The 23,483-nt window shown below is 38.7% G+C and overlaps 1 protein-coding gene across 3 annotated transcripts in view; it reads left to right on the forward strand.

The window, feature by feature from the left end:
* scfd1 (sec1 family domain containing 1) overlaps nt 1-23,483 on the forward strand; it is a 157,102-nt gene that overhangs the window by 40,904 nt on the left and 92,715 nt on the right. For all 3 annotated transcript variants that reach the window (XM_043698047.1, XM_043698046.1, XM_043698048.1), the window contains 2 exons: nt 18,500-18,639; nt 19,393-19,483. In XM_043698047.1, coding sequence (XP_043553982.1) covers nt 18,500-18,639; nt 19,393-19,483 — 231 coding nt within the window. The remainder of the gene's footprint in view (nt 1-18,499; nt 18,640-19,392; nt 19,484-23,483) is intronic.

The following is a 23,483-nucleotide window of genomic DNA, read 5'->3' on the forward strand; positions in this document are numbered from 1 at the left end:
GCCATAAACAAACACATAGATCTAGATGCCATCTATCAACCCCTCAGAAAAAGAACAGGAAATGACATCACCACAAACCCCAGGAACCCCATCCAGGAGAAAGATATAAATAGAAAGCAGGAGACAACAGCTTCGCTTCACTTGGAGGTCGCCACTGATGATGTTACCTAGCCAGGTAATGAAACATCTTGATATCAAACCTACAGCTCAGCGAGTAAACCTACACCCTACACAGTATAGGTGATTTTTCTCTGCTTTGTGTAGTTCCTCTGTGCTGCAGTATGTGTTGGCTTATCGAAATAATGTTCTGATGCAGCTTCGTTACCACCCCCTGAAAAGAAAAGCACAGGAAATGACATTATCAACCCAAATATATAAATAGAAAGCAGGAATTATCAGCAGTGCTTCGACCGGAGGCCCACTGAAGATGTTACCTTGTAGGGTGACGAAATGTCTGGAGACAAACCTTCCAGTTCAGCGAGCAAACCTACATCCATGTCTTGTGCAACCGCAACATAACATCCAAACTCCAGTATTCAAAAAGCAGATTTTTTGAACATTTTTAAGATAAGTGAGTGAAAGGATATTGGGGTAGGCAGGACAGGTGAGTAATAAGATCAGTATGATTTGAACTGTAGGGGTGAGCAGACTCAAGGAGCTAAGTTGGGTGACTTCCACTCCTAAATCATATGTTCATGTTCGGGCTATGCCATAATTATGGCCAACACTAACAAGATGCACTTTTCTCCTATCATTAAATGTTCTTTTCCCAGCCCTGTTAACAGAAGCCATATAGTTTTGAAAGTATACTTTCATAGCAACATGCAGCAGTGAGATAAGTTGCATTGTAGAACACTTAATTGCTTTCTTGTTTGGTAGGAAAACTACCTAATATTTAATTGATGGGTTAACTGTCTGTGAAATTTGTGTGGTAATGGGTTTGTAAAGTTCTGTATTGTCACACTTGATTAAGTTAAATCAACAAATTATTTCTCCTCTACGACCAGGTATGTTTCAATGATTAATAAGAGCAGCAGGTTGAAGCCTTTATATGTGTTACAATATTTGGCACCCACAATCTATCTGTCCTCATTGGTATTGTTGAACTTTATAGCTAGAGGAGGAAGATGACCGTTCCACGTTATCTTGTCCTCCCCCTCCATGTCCCTACAGATGGGTATTTCACAACATGCTGAAAATTACGAGTAAGAACTTTGATCAATGCTCTCTCCTGACGTACACCCACTGTTCCAGTATTACTGTTCTTTCAAGCATCCATCATGGTATCAATTTCTGAAGGGATTACACATTTCACTCAGCAGATCAAATGTTTCTGTTTATGAACTTTCTTTAATTGGGGGCTACTTGAAAGCATGTTTTTAATCATGAATTTTACAAAATTTAACTTGCAGCCTGAATGTTGGGCATGCACAACTGATTTTAAGAGTTTTGAGATGTTGGCCATAACCTTTGAACATGATGAACACTTGAGGGATATTCACTGGCTCATCCTGTTGTAGTTTCTAGCTTTTTAGCAGTCTGGACCAATTCTTATTCTGATTCTCTGCTAGTTCCTTGCAATGGTTCACAGCTTGTTGATGGTTCCTCACTGGTGGTCTTAACTCAAAAATCACTTACATTATCACCTCTGCATAGACTCCTTTCACATTTGTGATCTTTTGATCTTTTACCAGATCCACATTGTATACTAGGCTGTCCATTTGCAAATGATCCACCTTGACCACTTATGAAGTTGCAGCATAATAGATACAAGACTTCAGCTCTGTATGATATCGAGAAACAGCTGAGTAGACTGGTTATAGAAAAGGCCGTGGTCGCTGATAATAGTGCTCAACTCTTATGTTCCAGGACTGGCCATTCCTCTGAACCAAACCAGTCCAATACACCAACAGCATTGCCACCCTCTTGTCAGTGTGAAAAATTAGCCAGGGATATCTTCTCTATGATAAGCAAGGCAGAAACAATTCAGCCAATTCCCACTCTCATCAGTCAACTCTCAGTCATCAGCAAGATTATATAAAGTGGCACTGACTCAACAGTAATTTCCTTATTGGGGCTTACTTCTTGTTCCTCCAAACTGCTTGATTCCAAACAACATCACAGCCTTGGTTGAAACATTGAAAGAAAAACTGAATTTTGGACGTGAAGTGAGACTGACTGCTCTTGACATTAATGCTGTGCCTACTCCAAATATCCTGCGGTCTTTCAAGAAAACAGCCCATCTTCAAGGGCAATTAAGAATAACAGTAAATGCTGAGCTTGTCAGTTATGCCATACCTTATAAATGAATATTTGCAGCTGCGATGAGGTATTTAGGAGCCGGGGAAATGAGAGGAATTTGTGCGTTTTATGGAGCGTAATGGCATTGAGGAACTCTTATGAGGAATGAGAATGTCTTCAGGATACAGCAAGATGTTTAAACCCAACAAGTTTCTAGGAGGGTGTAAATGTTTGCGGATACATTACCTTGTGACAGGGAGCTGTTTGAAATGTCCAAATACCGCAAAAAGAAGTTGAACAATAAAGACATGCTATAATTAATTGTTTAAATTTCCTTCCATGCAAGCGAAAGAGATGTCACAGGTCCCCTGGCAATTCTAAGTAGCAGGCGTGAAAACATTATCTTGAGATGGCACCTTGGGGCTGTGAATTCAGCTCAAATAATTTACATTCTGGCTAACTTGGTTAGTTTTAATTTAACAGAAACAAATTCCAATTTTCTAAAATTACCTAATGAAGCTACTTCCAGTTGTAGAAATCAAATGATTGGACCTCTGACAAATTGTTTAATATATGATCAGTGAAAAGATAATCGCGAAAGACATGGAGATTTTCATCTCCACCATTCCCTTAACCCATAAAATTGAACTCTAGGTCTGATCGGCTGATAATATAATCAAGTAGTCTTGGAAGGTAACCCTGTTAGCAGACAGCCATGCACTCCACTAAAATAATGTATTTTTGTAGATATTATAAATTCTGCTATTTCTAACCTAAGGACAGATGAGGGAGACTTCATCAAATTATATTGACAAAACTTAATAGAAAACTAATCTTGAACGTCCACAGAAATCACATAGATATAGTCTCAATAATTGTTCATCAGATTGAACTGTAACTTCTCACAATTGAGTTGGTAATTACAATATTGATCTGAGCCATTCTGACCAGGATGTCCAAGATTGTATTACTGTTCTTTACTTATCACGTTCGCTGACATCAATCATTAACTGCACTGGAGTACTGCATTTGATTTCTACACTATTGAGCTTAGCAAATAGAAATTAGATTATCTTTCTGCATTTTCTCAATATGCAGTGAATATTGGCCTCAGCTGGTGAGCTGTTTCTTCTCCCTGGTGCCAGATCCCACCCCCTACTATCTGCAAAAAAGTGTTCATGCTGGCACTTGTAGATTGGGAGCTTGACAAAATCCAGTGGTCAGTAAGTGTCTGTGTAAACTGCCCATAAAAGAATCCATTGGATAAAGGGTTAAAAAAAATAATTAGCTTCCTTCAATCAAACACTAGATCTGGGGGAAAACATCTGGACATCCTTTAAGCATTTTGTTGCTTTGGTAACTAAGAAATTTTCAATGATCTCTTGTTTTAAAATTCCTGTTCTTTGAATCATGCGCATATTTTAAAAAACTGATACTTCAATGGGTGCTTTGTACAGAGGCAGATTCTTATCATTTTTATAATCCTTAATGACATGCAGGAATGCTTTTAAAAATAAGGCTCTTAGAAACTCTACAATCTTTGAACATTGCATCTGTGCACTAAGATGTCACTTCAAGTTTGATAGCTTATGGGATTTGATAAGTGATTTTCTTTCTACTCATTTCCTTTTGGAAAGGACTGGTTTATATTACCTAACTTATCATGCACATGTCATTGCTAGAACTTGGTACTTACAGTCATTCAAAACATGTCTATTTTTCTGCAACCGTAATTAATGAGTCTCATAGATATACTTTTCTCTGGAAGTATACATGTAATTTCCACATACTGGAATGAAGATTGGGAACCAAGTAGCTCTAGGTTACTTTTCTTCTGGCAATGAATTATGTAACTACAATATGCATGCTTTTTTCGCATAGCACTTTCAAAATGTTTAAGAATTTGCCTCCTCTGAAACATTTCTGCCCTTGGCTGCTAATCAATGATGATGAAACTTCCCCAAAGAAAAATGAGTATTTTGCAATAAAAACAGATAATTCTGGAATTGCCCAACAGAAGTGGCAGCACCTTTGGAGAGAGAAACAGTTAATGTTTCAAGATTAATTCTGTTTCTCTTTCCATGGATGCTGCCAAACCTACTAAGTGTTTTCCAGCATTTTCAGCTTTAATTTCAGGTTTCCAACATCTGAAATGCTTTGCTGGTGTACCTTTGTTTACATTGGAAATATTGATGTATTACTCTTTCTCTTCTTTATCTCCCTCCACATTAGCACTACGTTTTTCAATTGTATCTTTTAACTACCCTTTTTAAAATTATATCACTGACTTCCAACCCAGGGAGTTGGGCAATGAAGGAGAAGAAAGACCTGACTTGTAGTGAATTTTCAATGAAATTTCAGTTCTGAATTGTTGAAGCATCATGCTTGTGTTGAATAGGAAAGAATTGTATCTTGTATGTGTACCACTACTTATGCCTAACTCGCGTTGCCAATTTCAATTTACAATCATGTAAAAACCTCTATCTTTTGCATAATGGCATCCAACAGTTGTTCAAGTTGTTGTAAAGTTATTCTGTGGTATAGTTCCAAAAGGCATTCGACAAGGCACTTAAGGCTACTTAATAAGATAAGAGACTATGATGTTTAAAGCAAGCATTTTCAGGATGGAAACCTGCAGTTAGTGGAGTGCCAGAGCCACAATTATTTATGATATGTATTAATGACTTTGATGATGCAACTCAATGTGGCAAAATTGTAGATGACACCAAAATATGATCAGATTAGATTCCCTACAGTGTGGAAACAGGCCTTTCAGCCCAACAAGTCCACACCGACCCTCCGAAGAGTAACCCACCCAGACCCATTCCCCTGCCCTATATATACCCCTGACTAATGCGCCTAACACTATGGGCAATTTAGCAAGGCCAATTCACCTGACCTGCACATCTTTGGACTGTGGGAGGAAACTGGAGCACCCAGAGGAAACCCACACAGACACAGGAAGAATGTGCAAACTCCACACAGACAGTTGCCTGAGGCAGGAATCGAACCCAGGCCCCTGGTGCTGAGAAGCAGTAGTGCTAGCCATTGTGCCGCCCTCATGTGGAAAGGCAAGTTATATGATGAAGCAAGAAGCCTTCAGAGGGACATAGACATGTTCAGTAAGTAGGCACATACATAGAAGATGGAAAAATTGGGTTCATGTATTTTGACAGGAAGATAAAAGAAGCTGGCTATTACTTAAGTGGGGAAAGACTGCAGAAAGCTGCAGCACAAAGAGATTTGGGAGCCCTCTAGTTTGAATCACAATAAGTTAAAATTCAAATTCAGTAGGTAATAGGAAAGGCAAATGGACTGTAATTCTTTATTTCGAAGAGAGTGGAGTATAAAAATAGGGCAGTCTTATACTATACCAGGCATTAGTCAGACTACACTTGGAGTACTAAGCACAATTTTTGTCCCCTTGACAGAAGAAAAGCATAATGCCATTGGAGGCAGTCCAGAGAAAGTTCACTAGGTTGATCCTGGGTATGGCCGGATTGTCTTATGAGGGCAAGTTGAGTACATAGGGCTTATATTCATTGGAGTTTAGATGAATGAAAGAGGACATGTAAGATTTGTTATGAAGTTGAAGGCGTGAATTGTACCTTTAAGAGAGGTGAATGCTGTTCTGAACTGAGAGCTTACAGAACCTGTGTATATGACGAGATGGCAGTCCCAGAGTGTACTTGGACAATTGAAAATATGTAACATTTGGCTGTGAAAGGGATACCTATGTTTTGGTTGCTGTTTTGACAACAATTCAAATTTAAACAATCAGTTTAAATTATACCCTAGGATACTCAAACCCAAAAGTGTTTGAATTTATTGTTTTGCCAAACTCAAACCAATGCGACGATCTGATGTTGGGAGTATAAAAATGCAGGCATTTTGAAAATTGGAGAGAGAGCAACTGCATCTAGACTGTACCTTTTCAGATGAAACATACTCGCAGTACAAGGAAAGAAGATGACCCAGGGACAACCTCAGCCAGAAGAAGACAGACACAAAAGAAGACAGACACAAAAGACGACAGTGGCTGTGTGGTTTTGAAATTAAGTTGATGTAATTTTAATAAATGTCTTGTTGGAACAGCATATTATTATCAAGTTATAGGCAGATAATAAACAGTTAAGACAAATGGGGACTTAGAATTGTGAATAGTTGTTTAATGTTAACTTTTTGGAGTTAAAAAATAAATTGATGGTATTTTCTCCAAATAGAATTTGTGAGTTCTCTGTTACTCATTGTTCTTGGTTTTTTGGGTTTAAGTAACAGGGGTTCAGCTCAGTGTCGTAGCAAGATCCTCGAGGGCTTGATATGGTAGATACAGAGAGATTGTTTATTCTGGTGGGAATGCTTAGGGGCAGAAGGCATAATCTCAAAGTAAGGAGTCACCCATTTAAGACCGATGAGGAAGAACTTTATTCCTCTGAGGGTAGTAAATCAATGAAATTCTTTACTGCAGATGGCCGTTGGTGTTGGGTTGTTAAGCATATTCAAGTTTCAGATAGATTTTTAATCAGTTAGGGAATTAAGAGTTATTTAAGGTAAATGCAGGTGGAATTGAGGATGATCAGATCTCCCGTGATCTCATTGAATGGCAGAGCGGGTTTAATGGGCAGAAAAACCTACTTCTGCTTCTATTTCTTGTGGACTAAATCCAGATGCTGATAGTAGTGATTGTTTCCTGCTTCACAAAGTATCCTGCTGCATTCTTCACGGTTGCAACCAACATAGTACTAGTGAATTGATGTAAACCAAAACAATTCATGCACTGTTCATGCTGTTAAAACCATTGAAAAGGTTAAACTTTGTTCAGTGAGGTTTTCTGTGTTTACAGTTACTGTGAACAACTTGCAGGTCCTGATAAGCAAAGTTTGGGAGTATGACTCTTATTGTCTCAAATATTTAAATATTGCACATTTTCAACAATCATACTTTTTAAGTTTGCTTATAAAATTTCAGTTTCCTTTTGCTCTCTGTAATTGATTGAGATGTGAAATATAATCAGTGTTTTTTATTCCTGATTTACTGTTTGCAAATTCTATAATCTAATGGCTAATGAGCTTGGCTGATTGCTTCACTACTACTGAACCAGGCAGGTTCTCCAACAGATGTCAGTGTAATATCAAAAAGAGAAACCAGTGCTCCGGACATTATCAAATCTTTGTAGGCAGTCTTTTTCGAGGTCAGTTCTGAATGATTCCTTTGACTACCATATTTGGGTAATTATGTACTGATTTTGCATAGCTTACCTTCAAAGTATATTTTTGCATTGAAGATGGGTGAGCAAAAAGTATCAGAACATAAATTTAAAAGAAACCGCTTACTGAGCCAAACTTGTTTTTGTTGGAGTAATAAGATGTAGATCAATAGAGCTTTATTACTATCTGCAGTAATATAATAAGAAATTACATGAATATTCCATTTTCTAGCAGTTTTTACGGAGTGTCAAAACTTCAAGAGAGTCAAAGGGCTGGGGTGAGTGTAGTGGCCTTTACTAAGGAGAGGTGCCAGGGAAGTTGAAAGGCCTAAAGATGGATAAATTATTTGGATCAGATGGACCATCCCAGAATCATCAGGAAGGTAATAGATAAATGAGGATAATGTAAGAGATAAATGAGATTGCAGAGGCATTGCTGGTGATCTTGAAGGAATCACTGGAGTCAGGGATAGTGCCAAGGGAATGGAAAATGGTTAATGTAATGCCCCTGTTTAAGAAGGAAGGGAGACAGAAGACAGGAAACTATAGGCTGGTTAGCCTAATGCCGTCGTTAGTCCATTATAAAGGAAGAGATTGCAGAGTACTTGGAAGTGGAGAAAGTGAGGTCTGCAGATGCTGGAGATCAGAGCTGAAAATGTGTTGCTGGAAAAGTACAGCAGGTCAGGCAGTATCCAGGGAACAGGAGAATCGACGTTTCGGGCATAAGCCCTTCTTCAGGAATCCTTGGAAGTGCATGGTAAAATAGGGGTGAGCCAACACAGCTCCATCAAGGAGAGGTCATGTCTCTCAAATCTGTAAGAATTCTTTGAGGAGGTAATGAGTAAGTTAGGCTAAGGAGAGCCAGTGGACGTGATCTCTTTAGATTTTCAGAAAGCCTTTTACAAGTTGCCACACAGGAGGCTGCTAAATAACCTAAGAATCCGTGGTTGTTTTGGGCAAGTTACTGGCTTAGGTAGAGATTGGCTGACTGGCAGAAGGCAGAGAATGGAGACAAAGTGGTCTTTTTCAGAGTGGCAGGTGGTAACTAATGGAGTTCTACAGGGATTCATATTAGGATTACATCTATTCCCGTTATACAGAAATGATTTGGACAAAGGAATTGAGTGCATTGTTGCTAAGTTCGCAGCTGACATATAATAGGTAGAGAGGCAGGTAGTATTGAAGAATTTGGGGTAGCTGCAGAAGGACTTCGATAGGTTAGAAAAGTGGGCAAAGAAATAACAGATGGAATACAACTTGGGAAAGTGTGAGGTTATGCACTTAGTAAGAGGAATAGATGCGTAGTCCATTTTCAAAACCGGGAAAGGCTTTGGAAATAGTTATCGATTCTCTTCAGGTTAACATGGGGGTTCAGTTGGCAATTAGGTAGGCAAATGTAATGTTTGTGTTCATTTCTAGAGGGCTAGAATAGAAGAGCAGTGATGTGCTGCTGAGGCTATATAAATATAATGCTCTGGTCAGACCATATTTAGAATATTATGAGCACTTCCTAAGGAATGATGTGTCAGTGTTGGAGGGGGTCTAGATGAGGTTTACAAGAATGATCCCAGGGATGAAGGGCTTATCATTGAAGGAGTGGTCGAGGACTCCGAGTCTATACTGAATGGAGTTTAGAAGGCTAAGGGAAGATCTCATTGAAACGTAGAGAATAATGAGAGGCCTCGATAGAGTGGATGTGGCGAAGGTTTTTTCCACTACCAGGAGAGACTAGGACCTGAGGGCATAACTTCAGAGTGAAGGGATGATCCTTTAGAACTGGGATGAGGAGGAAGGTCTTCACCCAGAAAGTGGTTAATCTATGGAACTAATTGCCACAGAAAGCTGTGGAAAACAAGTTATTGAGTATATTTAAGACAGAGATAGATACGTTCTTATCTTGAAAGGGGATCATGAGTTACAGCGAGAAGGCAGGAGAATGTGGTTGAGAAACATTTCAGCCATGATCAAATGGCAGGACACACACACTTTGGCTGAATGGCCTAATTTTGCTCCTACATCTTATGGTCTTCTGGTCAGGTTGAGAAAACCATTTCTATTAAAATATTTGGAACTTTACAATTCTTAGGTTTTATAACTAACTGTATTCTAGCTGTATCTTTGCATTGGATCAGCACAGATAAGAAAATTGAATGTGGCATTGGAATAAACTTTTTTTAAAAAAGGGAAAGAAAATAAATAGTTTGAGACATTTCTTATTAACATTTTTGCTATGGAATTGTACACTTTTGAGAGTATTTTTGTTTTTCTATGTGATCCAATTAAAATACCAGACTTAAGGATACAGTTGCAATTTTGAACTTGCACCTTATAGTACTGAAATGCTAGCAGTAATGCTGTTTTGGCTTAGTTGTTTTTTCCTAGTTCCCTCCATTCATTTTAAATGGCAGCACATTATTGAATGTGGATATTAATTTGTTGGCAATTTAGAATGAAGACCCCCATACTTATTTGTGTAGAAAATTAGTGATCTGACATAGAGGACAGATCTGATGGTGCAAGTTGATGTGGTGCCATTTAGGTATCCTGAGTTATGTTATAGTTGTTGAGGCTATCATAATTTTTCTGGTTTTTTTCATTTTTGGTTTGGAACTGTGTGTTACAGTTGAGACTGAACTTTGAACAGCAGCTTGTTTTAAAAAAAAACAAAAGAATGATGTTTGTTGTTAGGAACTAGCCTGGAAAGACAAACCAAGTTAATGAATGCTCCAAGAACACTATAAGTGAACCGGCACCAAGATGCTGTTATGCTCAGGGACTGGCAGCTGGTTGCATGTTGAATTGGTTTATCAAGGCCAATGGTCAATGCTGGCCAGACAATCGGAAAATGAAACAAAGAGAAAGCAAAGGGTGAACTGGTTTTGACTGGAGTTCTTGGGCAGGAGGTAGTGTTGTTATAAAGCTGCAGGATGAGTTTTTGGGTTTTGCCCTCTCTAATTACTCTCCAGTTGACAACTTGTTGAAAGTCCTGAGAAAATAATTCCAGTTTATAAGAAATAATGAAAAGTCTGCAGAGGTCTGCTGAAGCTGTTTGCATTGACAGGTCACTTTGGAATTCAAACAGGATGCAACCCATCAGATTTCATGAAGGCTTGTTATTCATCATTAGAATAGTTGCCAGTTTGTTAACCTACAATTCTTTAATTTTAATTGATCCCTCAACTATGTCTCTTGATGTGAGAGTGTGCTTGGTGATCAAAGAAAATCAGGTTTAGATTGTAGATGTTAATCTGTATTCAGCTAAAGTTACATTATTAACAATGAATTGTTATTTTTTGTTTAAGTTATAAACTTGTGTCCAAGGTTGGTTATTTGTAAAGTCTGATTAAGAAAAATTGAGCAATTTTTAGGATCATCAAATATTTTAATTTCAAGGTGTTATGAATCCAGTCTGAAAGCCTTCCTAAACAAATGCATCACTTCCGTGGCAGGAATCACTTGCCCTAGAATGCACAGACTGGAGATGAAGCTTCTGTAAAGGTACCAACTACTTCAAGTATCACTGAGTGGAGCACATGGAGGCCAAGCACAATCAGTGGAAAGCGTGTGCAGAACCCAGAGCATCCTATCCACCAAGTTCATCAAATACCCCCTGCCCCACTCCCCCACCATCCACTCTCTCCCTCCCCACACCATCTACCACTGAGGCAGAGTTTGCAGACTATTCAGCCAGAATGACAGGTCCTCCTTAACTCTGAGAGGCTACCAAATAAGAAGATTAATAAGAAGAAGTGCGCTTTTAACTATACTGCTTTGGTGTGTGGATAGGATTCCAATGTGATTGAATATGACAGTTCACTGATAAATTATGGACACCTTTATACCTTTATTGTAAAAATATAATTTGTGCCAATGCACCTAATTGAAAATTGAGAACATGTTTTGAGCTAAATTTTAAATTGTAGATTTTCTATTATTCCAGCAAGTATAAGGACTTTAATCTAGCCAAGACATTATAACCTTTCTCCCCCAGTGAATAACTTATTAGATTCACTTTTTAAAAAATCAGTCAAACTGACAGAAGTATTAGGAAAAAAAGCAATAAATCTATTCGAAAACAATGTTAATCTGTTACATTAAAAGAGTTGATGAGTAATAATTGTTTTGAATGGCAGCTTTTAAGCCCAATAATATTTTGCAGTTTCGCATGTTGGAAATACCCAATCTCAAAGTGCATAAACTATTAATTTATTTTAAAAGAAGTTAATTAGTCATCACAAGTGAAACCTCAAACTATTCTTAGAACCTTCTGACTGGTCAAAAAACAAAACTGTTTACTTTTCCTCACATTTGGATTAGAAATTGGATATGATTTTTTGGGAAGATAAAATGTAGCAGAAAGCATCAAACCCGAATTGATGGTATTTTTAAGTTGAGTGATCAGAAATGTCCGAAGTTGACATGAAAGTAAATCTTGTTAAATCTGGTGTTCAGTAAATTAATATAGTAGGACAAATTTCACATTGCAGTAGGTCACAATTGGTAATTTTACTCTTGGGTTTTAATAAGTCATGTGTTTCCATAACAACAAGTTATAAAGCAAATATTTCTATGGGCTATTGCCCACAGCCACTGTTATGTTGGCCTGTTTCCTGTTTCCTAGCCAGTGTCCACACAAATTTGGAATGCTTCCCATTCCATTTTGTAAAAACAGCTTGTATGTTGGATAGTTAACCAAAAATGTTTAAATATAGACATTATACTGATAAATGTTTTACAATTTCAGGACTTGTGGACAGTACAAAACTTGGAATTCTTGTGAACTATGAGTATAGTTTAGAAGTTCTATAGGACATTGGTTGGTGGAACAGGTGAACAAATGGTGGAATTTAAAGCAGAGAAATGTGAAGTGATTCATTTTAGTAGGAAGAATGCAGAGGGACATTATAAACTAAAAGGTGCAATAACAAAGAGACTGAGGTATATATGTGCATAAGTCAATGTAGGTACTTGCACAGTTTGAAAGAATGATTACTAAATTACTATACAATACCCTAGACTTTATAAATAAGGACATAGAGTACAAAAACAACAAGGCTATGTTACACTATACAAAATGGCTTGGTCTCAGTTGGATTATTGCATTAGGTTCTGGACCATGCACTTTAGGGGGGCTGAGAGAGCAAAACGTGTGTAAAAATGATTCGTGAAAATGGTTCCAGGGATGAGGAATTTCAGTCTAAGATGGTTTGAAGAAGTTGGAACTGCAGTCTTTAGAGAAGGGAGAATTGAGAGGAGATTTGATAGAGGTATTCAACATCATGAGGCGTCTGTGCAGAATAGATAGTAACAGACTTCACATTGATGTAAGATTAAAGGCATAGATTTAAGTTCTTGGCAAGGAAGTAGTGGCAACATAAGGAAGACTTTTTGGGTAACAAATAGTTAGTATCTGGAATGCACTGCCTGCCATTCAATTGAATTATCCAAGAGAAGTTTTAGATTGTTTTCTGAAAAGAAAGTATGATTAGGTCAGCGGTAGGGTAGGGCGTTAATGCTGGATGATTTGCTCCTTTTTAAAGCTGGTTTAAACACAAGAGTTCAAATGGCCGCCTCCTGTGCTACAACCATGCTGTGTTTCTGTAAGTTCTGGAACTTCCCACTCTTATGTAACTGTTTGACGGTAATTAAATAAGACTATTATGATTCAAAGTACCAAGTGGAATTTTTCATCTTCAAAATGTCATCTTGATTTGTCTCAGACTAAACAGAACTTCAAAACAGAATCACTTTTTCCAGATAGAGACTCTGCCTTCAAAATACAGCGTGACCTGTATGACAGAATCACTATATTGCTCTTCTGTAGGCCAAAAGAATCAAAATGAGTTGACTTTGCATGCTAGTGTTCCAACTTTGTGACTGTTTGAAAGCAAATCAATATTCAAATATTCCAAGAAAGTGGTGTCTTATTCAAGTGCATTGCTAATCTATGTTATTAGTGTAAGTTGAGGTTGGGGTCTTCAAATAAAATCTGTCCTCTCATTACCATTCTGATGCAGGTTTCTGTAATCAATTCCAGGTTATTATGTCATCATTATATTCCATCAGTAGTTATGGTATCTATTTTGTTTGTTTTAAGAGTGCAACATTTGGTCCCTTATCCTTCTGTATGCTTGCTTATGGAAATTGTTTATAGAAATTTCATTTGGTTATGTTTCAGTGTTGGCTAGAGATTTTGCATAATTTACGTTTAGAGGTGACACTGAATATTTTACTTCAGCTACACCTTTTTTATTTACTGATGAGACGCTTCACTGTTAGTACATGTGCAAGTTTGGAAACACAATGCAAATGCACATCCATTAGGATGTCAGCAAACAGCCTGTTTAAAAAGTGAGACTTTACTAAATGTTGGTATTCAGAAGGATTTGGTTATTCTTGCATGTGAATCAAAAAGTTAAACTGATGGCCAGCAAGCAATTAGAAAGGCAAATAGTGTGTCACCCTTTATTTCAAAAGGGTAAGAATATAAAGAAATCTTGCTGCAATTATGAAAGGAAAAATATAAGTGTGCCACAACTATATGCTGGCATTTTTTCAGAGGGGTCCATGAGCTAAGACTTTGTATGAATTCACACATAGCCGAGAGTATGTTGCTGGAAAAGCACAGTAGGTTGGGCAGCATCCCAGGAGCAGGAGAATCAACGTTTTGGGCATAAGCCCTTCATCATGAATCAGCTTTCCTGATGAAGGGCTTATGCCCAAAACGAAGATTCTCCTGCTCCTCCGATGCTGCCCAGCCTGCTGTGCTTTCTCAGTAACAGACTTTTGACTCTGATCTCCAGCATCTGCAATCCTCACTTTCTCCTAGAAGAACTCACACACAGCCCTCTAAATTTTCAATCGTCATGACTATGAATCATATCCCTGCATTCTATCAAACTTGAAGGACCCACTTTTTATAAAAAGAAGTCTGATATGGCCAAGGTAACTGAGGATGTAAATTTGGTAGCTTTTGGAGAGGAATTCTGCAAATCATACCTGTACAAAATCTGAGTGTTGCCAGCCAGCCAGTGTCATGAGCAATCAGTCCAACAGAGCAAACTGTTAATAAGTCAGCTAACTTTGGAGCCAAAAAAGAATGTTGGCAATCAGTAGCTCACTGGGAATAGGACCTAGAATGCAGGTTGGGGATGTCATGGGTAACATGAAATATGAAAGTGCTTGAGAGGCGTTAGTAGAGAAAAATACAAGTTCAGGGCTGGTGAGGTGGAAGCTGAGGGGCGAGAGAGCCTGAAAAGCAATTTCAGTGAAAGGGCAAAAAAGCAGCAGAGGCACCTGCTCAGTTGTTCCCCAACTCAATGACAAAGATATCCATAAGCTCTTTGCCTTTGTTCAAGGTGAAGGTGTTAAAGACTGGGAAAGTGATTAAAAATATGTATTGTAGTAGAGAAACAAAGCTGAAGGGTTATCTTTGCACTTCAGGACAACTGTGGAATCATGATCATTTTCATAGATGAGAATAGGACTCAATGTTGTGGCACAGTGGTTAGCATTGCTGCCTCACGGCGCCAGGGACTGGGGTTTGATTCCAGCATTGGCCCAAGCTCTGTGTGAAGTTTGCATTTTCTCCTTTTGTCAGATGAGTGCTTTGGTTTCTTCCCACAGACCAAAGATGTGCAGACTGGCCATGATAAATTGCCCATAATATCCAGCGATGTACAGGCTCGATGGATTAGCCATGCTAAATGCAGGGGTTACAGTGATAGGGTGGAGGACTAGAGCTGGGTAGGATGCTGTTTCAAGGGTTGGTGCAGACTCGGTGGGCCGAATGGCCTCTTTCTGCATTGTAGAGATTGTATGATTCTATGATTGTTTTATGTGGTCTAGCCAGAACTGGCACTGAATGATTGAACCTAATCAGAGCGAGAGACCATCTGGGGGGAGATGATTGTGGGGCAAAAGACTTAACAGTTAGAATTTTGAGAGTGTGGTTCTAAATGGAAAGTGTCAATGATCACCACTTTGGATTAAGATAAAAGCTAAAGTACCATAAACGTTTTAAAAAAACATTACTTATGTAGCTGTTTGGTTCCACAATTATAAAAATGTATCAGAGACAGTGAAGGTGACTGGCAGAAATTATAAAATGAGTATACTGTTTAAAACCTAGTTCTATCTCATTCAAGAAAATGTAATATTTCAAGGGCAATTGCAATGTTTTCATTACCTTAGAGTCTCTTCTCACTGCTGGAGGAAAACTTGCCAGTGTATCTTCTGGAAAATAATAGCATCACTTATAACAACTTATGGATTTCCTGAAGTTGTTTTCAGTTCTAGTGGAGTAATTGCAGCGACTATCTCGCAATCATTGACAGCACAAAATCTGTGCACATAGAAAAGTAGCTCTGTAGCTGAAGTTCAAATGCATTCAGGTTAATGGGATGGAACTTGCTTCTTTTGAGTAAATGGATGGGAAAATCTTAACTTTATTAGTTCTGGTTGTGAGAGCACAACACAAAAGCTCCCCACAATGAACCCAGCTAACAACCTCACTAAGAACCAATGAAAAATGGCCTGGGAAATATCAGATTTGCATTGGTGCTGCACAGAATACTATCCTGAATGTGTGGCTAATGCACACATTTAATTTGGTATTATCCTGCAACTATTCTGTAATTTTTTTGTTACAATTCATTTATTCTTGGAACATTAGGTGATTGTTGTTCAAAGGAAATAGGATGATTTGTTTCCTGGTTTTGAGACAGCTGTTACATGATATAGAAAATTTAACTGATTGTTTTGGTAGCATGAAATATAAAATCATATTTTGCCAGTTCAAGCAATGATTCTTTACTAATGGAAATGTTATTAAGCTTGTCTAAGCTGTTTTCACATGAGAATCTTAATTCTACTAAATCACTCCAGATGCCTACAGCAATCACACTGAAAATGTCCGAAGAATTAACTGTGAACATATATAGTTCATTTTGCTCCCGTTTTAGTTTATCAAGTATTCCAATTCAGAAATTATAGGCAACAAATCTTTAGTCTTAAACAATATCAAACAGCAGTTTATTGCAAAATTATTGCTGAAAATTACTCAGTGAAAATGTTAAACAGTTATTGATTAAAATACAGATACAAAAGCTAAAACTAGATATGTACAGCAGATATTTATAAGGATGCAAATAAGGTTAGTATATTATTGTTGCAAGCCTGTTGCCAGTTCAAAGATTCGCTATCTAATGTGAAACATTGAAAACTGGAAGTCAGAATTGAACAGCTGAATCACTTCTGTAAATTGAGTAATTGGAGGTTCCCCACAGGTGGATTGAGCAAGAAAGGTTCTGTGAGGGACTGAAGGTTCCTTTGTTTTGCTTTTATAGCACTTTAGGTTGTGGTCCTTGATAACCTTATTCCATATTCGAGTCCTAGGCTGTTTTGCCTTTTTTCCGTATCAATGATGAGCAATTTCTCTCTGATTCTGTCTCTGAGTTTCTCTTGGTGTTCTGTGTAATATGGTGTCTTGGTTTGTCTTATACAGACTGCTGTGGTAACTTTTGGTAATCATCGTTCAGAAAATCAGTTATTCTAGAATTCCTTAAAGAGATTCTTTCAGTTTCCTGTTTATCGTCTCTCGGAAGTTTTGAATTCTCACACATTTAAAAGGACCTGTTGTCTAAAGGTTAAATAAACTCAAATGTCTCTCTTTGGGATTGATGCTGAGTTAATGCATCATCCTGTCTTTGTGGCTCAAGTGAATGTACAAGAACAGTCGTGTGACTTCTGAGATCTGTCCTATCAAATGTTGTGTTGTTTTAAAAGGTCAGATTACCTTTTTTTAAAATATATAGTGTAAGTATGCATTTGTGGCAATGCCATTGGTCTGAGATATTCAAACAATAGAGAGTTTTACTCAGTATTGAGTTACAAACTATATTCTACAAGAACCCTTGGCATATCACTGGCACTTTGTTGGTTTGTCACACATAGGTATGGGCAACACTCAGTCAAGAGTGTTTTTTTTCAGGTTTGACAGCACCGACTAGCTCTTTCCAGGCTGACTTAAAAAGTGCTGCTGCCCATCTCTGATGAGCAGAATTACTCCGGGACTTGAGAGCAGCATTCCTGTAACAAACTTCACCAGTGCAATTAAGAGAGAAGACAACCCAAAATGGTGGATTCCATGGAGCACAAAATTTGATGTTTTCTTGATGGTAACACTAATGAAGCAGTACTTGCAATACAATCACTACTTTCCTTTACTGTTTTAAAAGCAATGATTTTCCTATTCTGCATCATTTCTTGAACTGCGGATTTTCTTTAGCTTCCCTTCTTCCCTGAAGAAAAAGGCAAGTGTTGGTGTGTAGTTCTATGTATGCTGATATATACTTGTGGATTTAAGATGGTGTCAGTGAATTAATTGACTTGGGGCATTTCATAGTTATACTATGAATGAGCCTTCAGTAAATCTACATTTTAGAAATAGAATTGCTGAATATTGAGCAGGAGAATAAAAATCATCAATGAACTCTCCTTGACTTGAGACAGAGAAAACAAGTTCTCCATACACTGATTTGGCCAGATAAGCTAACAATACAATCAGATTTGATGTATATGGCTCTATTGAAAACAATGTATTTACTTACTAAACTGTTAATGGAGCATCCTGTTCTATTAATGAGCTACATATCAATGAAATACTTCATTGCTTAAACGTCCTTGCAGCTGAAGTTTACTGCACCATCCTGATTGCTGAATAAATAGGGTTATTAGTTAATTTTGACTGATGCTTGTTTAGATGGAATGTAATTGTTATTAGTTCTGTGGAGATATTTTTATGGACATGCTCAGACACACATTCAGGGCAGATGGAACTTAAACACAGATCTAAGAACACTACTATTGCACCACAAGATCTTTTCTAGAGGTTAGTTTGTCAGCTAATATGAGAATTGAATCTATGCCATTACACTTTATTACTACCATGTTAAATCATCTAAATCATTCAGTCAGCAGCTTTCCAGGTCTTTATACTGAGAATGATTGATAGGTATCACACACTTGTCTAACGAGTATATTTTTCTGCAGGATTTCCATTTGAATAGAGTAAACCTGGAAGAAACCCCTGGACAAGAAATCTCCCCTGCCGGGGCTAGACCAAAGAAAAGAAATAAAAAAACCTATGATTTGACAGCTGCTGACAATTTTTGGCAAAGGCACAAAGGCAGGTAATGCACTTTGAGATTTCATTGCTTTAATGCTTGCTTGGTTGAATGGCTGGCTTGTGATGCTAAGTAAACCTAACTTTACTTTCAGGAAAGAGTTGGATAGAGCTCATAACGATGTGGAATCAACGATTATGGGGATAAGGCAGGAACAGGATACTGATTGAGGATGATCAGCCATGATCATAATGAATGGTGGTGCTGGCTCGAAGGGCAGAATGGCCTACTGCTGCACCTGTTGTCTATTGTGTGTCAATTCAATTCCCACACCAGCTGAGGTTACACTGAGGGATTCTTCTTCTCCTTGCCTGAGGCATGGTGACCCTCAGGTTAAGCTGCCACTAGTTTGTCTCTCTAATGCGAGAGAACGCTGATGGTCCTCTGCAACTGTGGTGACTTAACCATTTACTTTGGGGATTGATTGTCAAATCTCTGATCATTATTCTGAAAGTGGCTTCGACATTAGTATTTAGTTTTCATCTGTTGCCATTTTTAAAACTAACAAGATGCAATGAGACAATATCCAAATTCTATTATCTGGTATTTGTAGTAGTGGCCAGAGGAATGGTATCCAGTAGTATTTGGATGAAATCCTGTGCTTTCTCATTAGGAATTGTCCTGGGAATTTGTAGTATTGAGGATGTTCGTGGGGCTTGTCCTTACTGTGAAGACACATTTTGACAGTTTAATGGCAAGCCTGAAATTTAGAGCTAATGTTATGATTATGTTATGAATCCCTGACCTCTTGTTGTGTAGTCCTTTCCCAGAAGTAGCTGAATCTGTGCAACAAGAACTGGATTCCTACAGGACGCAAGAAGATGAAGTCAAACATTTGAAGAGCATCATGGTAAGCAGGAAGTCCTTTCATACAACCAGAAAGCAAATGTGTGTGTGTATAAGTAAAAATGTAGACTTGGATGCAGACACACAACCACAACCTCCCTGATATGAAGCAGTCAAGCATGAAAATTTCTCATGTACGGAAAATCTGTATTATCACCAGAAGAAGAAACTGAAATTCATTTCAGTTGTTGTCCCAATTTGAATGCTAATCAGGGATTAAAATCAATAGCCATCTATTTCACATGAAAGAGTGATGTGCTCCTTATCAACAAGACCTTTACTTGTCTGGCAGCTTCTGCTTTGAGTGTTTCATCCTTTGTCACCCATTATATCCCTCTTTTAAAATCAAATCCACCAACCTCCCAAGCCACACTCTGAGTTTCTTCCAAAGAAACCCTCCTTTCTTTCTTCCACAAACTGTGAACCAAGCAAGTCATCATCCTAAGTAGTTTATCTTCTATACTTTTTTAATCTCCAACTTCACTGCCAATCCTATCTAATCTAGATGTTTTCCCAAGTAGAACATGCCTTCTTGCCCCAAATAAGGAAGAAGGATAATACAAACAGTTGGCTAATGACTGCAAGTCATAGAGATGTACAGCATGGAAACAGACCCTTCGGTCCAACCTGTCCATGCCGACCAGATATTAGATTAGATTATGATTAGATTAGATTAGATTACATTACATTACATTACAGCGTGGAAACAGGCCCTTCGGCCCAACAAGTCCAAACCGACCTGCTGAAGCGCAACCCACCCATGCCCCTACATTTACCCCTTACCTAACACTACGGGCAATTTAGCACGGCCAATTCACCTGACCTGCACATCTTTGGACTGTGGGAGGAAACTGGAGCACCCAGAGGAAACCCACGCAGATATCCCAACCCAATCTAGTCCCACCTGCCAGCACCCAGCCCATATCCCTCCAAACCCTTCCTATTCATATACACATAAATGTTGCCTCTTAAATGTTGCAATTGTACCAGCCTCCACCACTTCCTCTGATAGCTCAATCCATACACGTACCACCCTCTGCATGAAAAAGTTGCCCCTTAGGTATTTGTATTTTAAAAAAAGTGAAAAGGACAATAAATAAAAACAATTTACACTGTCTGTATATCAATGTGAACAGCATCCAAACTAAATGAAGAGAACTGGAAGCCATAATTCATAGTGAGGAACCAGATGTAATAGGGCTAACAAACATGGCTGCATATAGAACAAGACTAACAGTTAAATATTGTAGATTATAGCATAATTAAGTAGAAAAAGGATATGTGTAAATCAGGGCCTTACAGATTAAGGAGAAATAAACATTGAGAAAGAACAATCCATCTGATGCTGATGGAGGCAAAGGATAAAACACACCAATTATATTACTAGGAGTATTCTAAAAGCCAATGAATAATTCAAGAGAATTGGAGGTCAAATTATGAAAGCAAATATATAAAGTGAGTAAGATTAGATTCCCTACAGTATGGAAACAGGCCCTTTGGCCCAACAAGTCCACATTGACCCTCCAAAGAGTAACCCACCCAGACCCCTACCCTTTCTTTACCCTTGACTAATACACCTAGCACTATGGACAATTTATCATTGCCAATTCACCTGACCTGCACATCTTTGGATTTTGGGAGGAAACTCACGCAGACACAGCATGTGCAAGCTCCACACAGACAATTGCCCGAGGCAGGAAGCAAACCCGGGTCCCTGGCTCTGTGAGGAGCAGTACTAACCGCACTGAGCCACTGTGCCATATGTAATGATGTAAAATTCTTATCGTTGTGGGAGATTTCAACAATACCTGTAAATAAACAGGTGCAAAGATTAAGAATAAAATGAGGGAAAGCCAGGAGAAAGATATGCGCTGGGATAGAACAATAATAGGAACTACACAATAGAAATGGAATTAAGCGAAGGAGAAATGGAATTAGACCACTTCCTTAAATTTGCTTCTCCATTCGTATGATCATGGTTGTTCTCCCTCATGTCCAGTTTCTACTAATTCCACACATCCTTCCCATATTCTTCAAAAGACCAGAATCCTCTTTATCTGAGCCTTAAATATGCTCAATATGGGCTACCCATTATAGTCTGGAATAAATAATCTGAAGGATACTAATCTTATTCATGAAGAAGCAATTTTCAGTGCCTGCCCTGTTGTGAACCCCTTTGTAATCTTGGATGTTTCTTTGACTCTACCTTATTTTCCTTCAAAACGTCTTCTCAGCCTCCCAGAAGGCAGTCTTCTCCTCCTAGGAATCAATCTAATTGAATCTTTGATGTGCTGGATCCAGTGCAGCTGTGGATTTAAAGTGCAGTAGTCCTAACACTGATCCTTTCAGCAAGTCACTAGTTATAGCCTTCCAGCTTGAAAATGCCCAGGTTACTTCCGCTGTTTGCTTCTGTGCATTACCAGTCTTACATCTGCACTTCTATGTTCTGAGTCCTTATCTTATACATTGACCTTTCATGTGGCACTTTATTGAATGGTTTTCGGAAATCCAAGATTTCCCTTAAAGTGTGCTGGGGTTATAGTTTGATGTCAGGGTTTTAATAATCCATTCAATAGCTTCAATTACTGCACTGCTAAAGGTTGTGTTTATAATTCAAAATACTCTGGGGCAGTAGTTTAATTCTACTTCAAAGACCCACATAGAAACCGGGACAATTCAGTCACAAGTAACTAATGAAATTAAAATCACCCTGTACTTGAACACGACAGAACCTCTCAGGAGCTTCTCTCCAGTCAAAGACTATTTATCTTGCCCTAAACATGAAAGCTAAATATTCAGTGATTGGAGGAGCAACTGAGCAATAAATAGATGAGAGGTGGTGTATCAGCCTCAGCGTGGAGCAGCCATGGGAAGATAGGCTACAAGGGTACAGAAGAAAGGGAGTCTACAGAGAGAGGTGGAGGGAGATGCTGCTAAAGAGAGCTGGTGAGAAAGGCTGTGATAATGAGAGAACACACTAGAAGATCATGAGAGCAGAAGTAAGCTATTCAGCCCATTGAGTCTGCTCCACCATTCAATGAGATCATGGCTGCTCTAACAATCCTCAAAACAACTTTCCTGTCTGCTTAATTCCGAAGCAACTGTATTGAGAAACACTGTGCTAACTGGATAATTTAATAGTGGTCTTTCCTCAATCAGTTAATAAATGATCAAATAATTTTTGGGCATTTTAGGACGAGGGTGCCCCTGTAAAACAGCAAAAGAATCCATTAGAAAAATCTGAAAAAGAGCCCTCTAATAGTTTCATTGTGGTGGCACCAGGAATGGATCTCTTGGAGCAGAAGTTCAGTATATGAATGGTGATCTGGCTTAGGTAGCTGCAGTCACATTTTGAGCTATCCCTTGTGCTCCATGTGTTGCCCACATTTTCCATGGATGGTTGAAACTTGGGATTTCACTGCTTTGATCATTAGAATCATAGAGTCCCGACAGTGCAGAAAGAGGCCGTATGTCCCATTCAGTCTGCACTGACCCTCCAAAGAGAAGCTCACCCACACTCACCCCAACCCCGTAACTCCCTGTAGGATTTTTACTATGGCTAACCCACCTAACGTGCTTATCCATGGACATTACAGGGCAATGACTAAAAAACCTAACCTACACTTCTTTGAATTGTGAGACGAAATTGGATCCCCGGATGAATCCCATGCAGACACAGAGTGTGGAAATTCCACCTAGACAGTCACCCAAGGCTGGAATCGAACCCAGCTCCTTGCCGCTGTGAGGTAACGGAGCTAAATACTATGCTAGATTGTGGTTGAGCTGAAAATGTGATGCTGGATGCAGGTCAGGCAGCATCCAAGGAGCAGGAGAATCGACGTTTCGGGCATAAGCCCATCTTCAGGAATGAGGAAAGTGTGTCCAGCAGGCTAAGATAAAAGATAGGGAGGAGGGACTTGGGGGAGGGGCGTTGGAAATGCGATAGGTGGAAGGAGGTCAAGGTGAGGGTGATAGGCCGGAGTGGGGGTGGGGGCGGAGAGGTC

The sequence above is a fragment of the Chiloscyllium plagiosum genome, chromosome 10 (genome assembly GCF_004010195.1).
Source record: "Chiloscyllium plagiosum isolate BGI_BamShark_2017 chromosome 10, ASM401019v2, whole genome shotgun sequence".
Classification (NCBI taxonomy): Eukaryota; Metazoa; Chordata; class Chondrichthyes; order Orectolobiformes; family Hemiscylliidae; genus Chiloscyllium; species Chiloscyllium plagiosum.